Here is a 6,887-nt window from a genome sequence, read left to right on the forward strand (position 1 = left end):
AGCTGCAATGAGCTGATATCTCTAGCAGCCCACTATAGTAAGATTGTAAAAATAATAATTTTTTTAATGGTAGTTACTGGGTACAGAATACATTATATGAGTGGTAGTTATTTGAAAACATAAAGAAAGAATAAAGAAAACATAAAGAAAGAAAGAAAAAAAAAAAGTGTATTGTAAAGTGAGATGTTTAAATGATTAAAATAACTTTTTGAGATGTTAAATATTAAATTTTTTACAATTCTTAACGAGAATGCTCTAACTAAAATAGTTGGGTCTAGAAAAACAGCACCTAGTATTTCGCTAGTGCAACTTTCACATTTTAAAATTTCAAATGAGGTCTTCTACGACACTTGGTCCATGAAAAAAATATATTCAAGGGTGATGAAGTTGACTTTTTCCATTTTGCTTGAAATACGTGTCCTTGAAAGAAGGAAGCACCCAAGTATCAGGATTCAGGATAACTTTGTGATCACCTTTTTCGTGGTATGAACAGACCATATAAGTGTGAACTCTCCCATTTGCCCTTGAACATAACATCCCTCTCTGAAATTAAGGCCAGAGGAAGAGAAAGTGTACTGTGCATATCATCAGAAGATCTGGGACTGCAGAAATGTCAATGAACGAAGAAGAAGAAGCCGTAATTAATGAAGTAAGGCAGCAGGAAGTTATTAAAGAGCTCAAAGAGAAGAAAGTTTCAAGCCAAAAGCTGCGTGTATATGAGTCGGACATGGAAGAATCTGACGGCATTTCTGATCACCATAATGGCCATAACTCCAAGGTCTTCCCACAGGAATTTACCTATAATTCATATATTTACTTATGGAGACACCGCTAACTTAATTTTGTTTGCACAATCAACAACGTTTATTGCATGATTATAACTTGACATTTTAGATTTTGTTTTTGTTAGGATCTTAAGTGGTCAGTGATATTGAACCTAGCATTCCAAAGTATTGGAGTGGTGTATGGAGACATTGGCACATCCCCACTATATGTGTATGCGAGCACATTCACTGATGGTATTAAGCATAACGACGACATCCTGGGAGTACTTTCATTGATCTACTATACACTCACCTTAATCCCTCTCATCAAGTATGTGTTCATTGTCTTACGGGCCAATGATAATGGCGAAGGTAAGATCTAATTAACAACCAATCATTTCTATATATATATATATATATATATATATATATATATATATATATATATATATATATATTTCAAACAATGATTGTTTAAGAAGGAAGAAGCTAAGAACTAGTGGTCCTAACCCTGGTTTTTTGTATCCCGATCCGGAACTTAGAAATTTAAAATCCTAAAATTCTAAATCCTTACAATGTCCAGATTCTTATTAGAATCTCTACTAAAGTGAAATTTGTCTGGGATCCCTATTTGGATCTTAGGATTTTATAGGCTTCTGATCTCATGGCAATACTAAAGATCCTATGCTATAAAGGAAAATTAAAAAAAAAAATCTCGGCCCTCCAAATGTAGCCTCAAAACCCCAAATTGATTAAAAAAAAAATGTAATAAATAGATAAGCTTAGTGGCCCTAACCTGAATTGATTAAAAAAACATTAAATAATAAAGCAAAAATAAAACCTTGAGGCTTATGTCAGTCATCAGTCATCACCTTAACCTAATAAACCAAATTAAAGAAGACAAAAGAGAAGAAAAGAAAATAGACTACTAGAGAGTTTAAGGTGAGTGCGAGAAGCTGATAAATCCGACAGTGACGCCACTGTGAGAGAGACCATTGACAATGAAGGTGATTAAAAAAAAATTCTACTAACAATAATGTGGAGGTTTTTTATCTATGAAGCACGGGTGCGGGTGCGGGTACGGGTACGGGTGCGGGTTCGGGTGCGGGACTCGGTAATTTTTGAAAAAGGTGGGTGCGGGTGCGGTGGGACTCAGCAATTAAAAAATTATTAAAAATATTTTTATTTATATTTTCTATATATTTTTACTATTAAAATATTCTTAAAAAACATATTACTAATTTACTATGCCTTGATTCACAAAACAAAGAAAAAAAAAAAGCAAGAAACACAAAACACAACACAAAACCAAAAAGAAAACACAAAAGAAGCAACAAATATTCAAAATAAAATTAAGGAAGGATAGATTTAGGGTTTTTGGGTCTCATTTAGAGTCGATTTCGGCTGTTGCAACATGATTTTCGGCCTGTTTCGGCCGTTTCGGGCATGTTTCGGCCGTTTCGGTTGTTTCGGTCGCAGACCGATACGGCCTGATACAGCCGAAACAGACCGATTCTGGCCGAATCGGCCCGAATCTGCTCGAATCGGCGCCACGTCGGCGCGATTCAAGCCGCGTCGGCGCGAGTCGGCTGGAAAAAAAACGATAACACGTGGCCGACGCGGCCCGACGCGCGAGCAGCGGCGTCCCTCGCGCGTCGCCGCGTCACGCCGCGTCGGATGCGGGTGCGGCACATCCAGCGCCGTGTCCGTGCTTCCTAGTTTTTTATACTAATCAACCATGCTTTGAGGAGCCCATCCAAGATAACTAAAACTTTGGTATTGATAATTGAGTGTGTTTGTGTTGTTGTTTGAAACATTGTTATTTGCTTTGTGTTATTTATGTGATACATTATGTATTGACGTTGTTATTTGCTTTGAGTAGTTTATGTGAGACGTTATGTATGCTTTGAGTTGTTTAACTTAGAATCTAGTATTTACGAATTGTAACTTTTAAACTTTGAACTTTATTTATTTGTAATTTAGTACTTTTTTTTTATTAGTACTTTCGCTAATTTGTGTCAAAAATTACTCTCTTTTTCAATGTTTCTTTAATATATATTATAAGCTTTGTTTTAATCAAAAAATAAGATTTTATGATCATTGTGCCTATCCTATAATCTGATCTTCAAACCCTCTCACCAATTTATGTAGGATCTCAATCATGATAACCTTGGTCCTAACTATAAATTACATGCTTAATGTCATTTTGTATCTCAATTTAAGTGACAATGAAGCTCGGTTGTGTTATTAATTAGATAATGATATGGTCACTCCACAAGTATAAGTACTTGTGGGGTGTGGGGTGTGGGAAGGGGAAGGGTCAGGGTTCGAATCTCTAGAAAGAAGCTTCATACACATTAGAGTAAAATTTCTATCTTATATAAAAAAATATATATCAATTTTGATCTGTACATGTGATTAGATGTGAGCGTAATTTGAACTAACCTCTTATGATATAATATTAAGGTTAAGATATATTGCTCGTACTTCAAAATTTTTACAAAGTGTCATTTTGATTTCTGAATATTAAGGTTGAGCTATAATATACGTATAGTAACACTTGAACATAATAGAAAGCTTTTTTTTTCCTTTCAGGTGGGACATTTGCCTTGTACTCTCTAATATGCCGGTATGCCAAGGTGAGTTTGATCCCAAATCAACAAGTTGAGGATCATGACGTGTCAAATTACCGGCTTCAGTTGCCAAATGGCCGTCAGAAAAGGGCATCGTGGCTCGTGTCTAATCTAGAGAAGAGCAATTTTGCTAAGTGTTTCCTACTGTTTGCCACAATGCTTGGAACTTCCATGGTGATAGGAGATGGTGTTCTCACTCCTTGTATCTCAGGTTTACATATTCACTTTTTATTTGTTAAAATAGTGCTTGCAAAGCCATGCATGTGGTGCATCTGTTCTTCCATTACTAGTTCATACATCGATTAGTGTTTATCTCTTTGTTCTCTCATTATGTATTTGACTTCGGAATTAATTAATAAAGAAAAAAAAATTACGAGTCTTCACTGTTCCATTTATGTGATGACAGTTTTGTCAGCTGTGGGAGGACTCCAGGAAGCCACATCTAAAATCACAGACGGTAAGTAGCCATTCAACATTCTATCAATATAAAGCTCCTACAAACTAGAATCCGAGTTCTAATTAGTCAATTTAGATTATCTGTAATACAGTCAATACAACTTCAGGTGGAACTATTATAATCAAATTCTATCTTTTATTAGTGTTATAAAAATGGTAAAATGATTATTTTTTTTTTTCTTTTCATATATGTATATATATACAGATTTGATCGTTTGGATTTCAGTAGCCATCTTGATCCTCCTATTCTTGATTCAAAGATTTGGAACTGATAAAGTGGGTTATACATTTTCCCCCATACTTTGCGTTTGGTTTGTACTCATTTTTGGCATTGGCATATACAATACCCTCAAATTTGATCTAAGTGTTGTCAAAGCCGTAAATCCAAAGTACATTATAGAATATTTTCGGAGGAACAAAAAAGAAGCGTGGATTTCTCTTGGTGGCGTTGTCCTCTGCACTACAGGTTGCGATTTCTTTTACATATATATTAGATACGAATACCCTTTTATCTTATTGTTTTGGATTACCTGGAAATTAAGCATGTTCATGAAGTATTATTACTTGTAAAATATGCAGGATGTGAGGCTTTATTTGCTGATCTAGGCCACTTCACAGTTCCGTCCATACAAATAAGCATGTGCTGTCTAACCTACCCGGCTATCGTTCTGGCATACACGGGACAAGCTGCTTTTCTTCGCAAAAATAATGAACTCGTCGGAGATGTCTTTTACAGCTCCATACCAAGTACAGCAATGCATTTTTATGTTACTCTCTCTTTTTTGTTTTGGTGTGTGATCAGAGTATAACTTGTTCAAGTGGTTGAATATGATGCAGAAGCTATATATTGGCCCATGTTTGTGGTGGCTGTATTGGCGGCAATCATAGCAAGTCAAGCAATGATTTCAGCGACTTTCTCTATAATCCAACAATCCCTCTCTCTAGGGTGTTTCCCTCGTGTGAAAATAGTACATACATCAGCAAAGTATGCAGGACAAGTTTACATACCAGAAATCAATTACCTTCTTATGCTGGCTTGCATAGGAGTTACTTTGGGTTTCAGGACCACGGCTAAGATTGGCAATGCCTACGGTAATTTATTTTCTCACATTTTCCTTTTAACTATATCTAAACTATGCATCCATGTTTTTTTATATTATGTTCAATAATATGCTAGCTAGTTACTTATTTATTCTTTAGAATGCTGAAATTCAAGAGTTTGAAAGAATAAAAAATCTTTTATCACGCCTTTTGATAAAAAATCTTTTATCACACCTTTTGTGTTTGACGTTATACTCCATCAATTATAGCCTACCATACTTTCTTTCCGTCTATTATAAATCACACGAGGTTTTTTTTTTTTTTTTTCAAGACACACAACATACTACATTTGATGGAGTATAAAATGAAAATGAAATAAAAAGTGAGATTGAGGATTTTTATTTTAAATTCAATCTATGAGATATGAGTATCAATTGATGAGTTGTTTACCGCGTGCAGGGATAGCAGTGGTTTTCGTAATGACCCTCACATCATCCTTCCTAGTTCTAATCATGATCATGATATGGAAAATCCACATAATATTCGCCATTTCCTACATTGTTATCATTGGCGCATTAGAGCTTCTCTTTTTAACTTCAGTTCTTTACAAATTTGACCAAGGAGGATATCTTTCTCTAGTCTTTGCGGCAATTCTAATCACTATAATGTTTGTTTGGAACAATGTGTTCCGAGGGAAGTACAATTATGAGCTTGAGCACAAAGTTTCTGCCAACAAGTTAAAGGAAATACTTGATGACACAAAATTTTGTCGTATACCAAGGCTTGCCTTGTTCTACTCAGAACTTGTTCATGGCATCCCACCAATCTTCAAACACTATGCAGAAAATGTGCCTGCGTTGCACTCAGTCCTCATTTTCGTCTCCATCAAGACACTACCTATAAGCAAGGTTCCTTTTGAAGAGCGTTTCCTTTTTCGTCGCTTAGAGCCTAAAGATCTCAACGTGTTCCGGTGTGTTGTGAGATATGGATACATAGATGTGCGGAATGAGCAGGAGTCCTTTGAGAAGATTTTGGTAGAAAGATTGAAAGAGTACATTAGTGATGACTTTTGGATGTCTCAAAGAATGCTCAATAATGACGAGGAGGATGGAGAAGTGAATGATGAGATGAAACAAGTAGAGGAAATCAAAGAAGAAGAGGCACTAAGTGACACTGAGGATGTCAAGGAAGTTGAAGAAGTTAGGGGACAAGAGGTTGTGAAGAGAGAGATTGGGGAAGTGGACAAGGCTTGGAACTCAGGAGTTGTTCACTTAATTGGTGAGGGTGAAGTAGTTGCTAGCAAAGGGGCTAGTATAGGCAAGAGAATCCTCATAGATTATGTTTACAATTTCTTGACGAGAAATTTGAGACAGAGTAATGAAGTGTTTGACATTCCTCACAAGCGAATGCTAAAGGTGGGCATGATTTATGAACTTTAATTAGAGGGTATTGTGGAGGTGTGCAACTGTAACAAGACCAAATGTGCCTATGATTTTTCTTTTAACTAGCCACAGACAGACACGATGCGTCAGAATATAAATATTATATCATGAGATGTAATATATAAAAAATAACAATTATTTCAAGTATTGTCTATTTTTTTATAAAGATTTCAACAAGTATTTTATTTTTATCTTTTTATCTCTACAAATGTCATTTTTTTTTTTTTTGATGCGTTTAATTAATATTTTTTCACGGGGAACTATATTCTTCTAACTTCTATTGTAGTGTATTATATTGCCTAATATACAACTAAATTTTATAAATTTCAAATTTATTACTCAAATTTCTCATCTCTTAAAGAATAAGAAAATTATCGTAATAATCAAAACTCATCACAAAATTACAATGTTATCTTAGCCAAAATTAAAATGAAACTAAAGGAATAAAAAATATACTTTACAATATTTTATTACTCAAATAATTGGTAGGTGTTTTCAAATTCCTATTTCTAAAAAAAATAAAACTAAGTATTAACCCAAATCAAAATTTA

The 6,887-nt window shown here is 34.8% G+C and overlaps 1 protein-coding gene across 1 annotated transcript; it reads left to right on the top strand.

Annotated features, from left to right (window-relative positions):
- Positions 1–610: 610 nt before the first annotated feature.
- Positions 611–6,333, top strand: LOC142635036 (potassium transporter 5-like). Its single transcript, XM_075809254.1, has 8 exons — positions 611–778; positions 911–1,136; positions 3,360–3,608; positions 3,804–3,854; positions 4,059–4,319; positions 4,433–4,600; positions 4,691–4,945; positions 5,354–6,333. The coding sequence occupies exons 1-8, from the start codon at positions 611–613 to the stop codon at positions 6,331–6,333; spliced, it is 2,358 nt and encodes a 785-aa protein (XP_075665369.1).
- The last annotated feature ends 554 nt before the right edge of the window (positions 6,334–6,887 follow it).

This window comes from Castanea sativa, chromosome 5, assembly GCF_040712315.1.
Source record: "Castanea sativa cultivar Marrone di Chiusa Pesio chromosome 5, ASM4071231v1".
Lineage (NCBI taxonomy): Eukaryota > Viridiplantae > Streptophyta > Magnoliopsida > Fagales > Fagaceae > Castanea > Castanea sativa.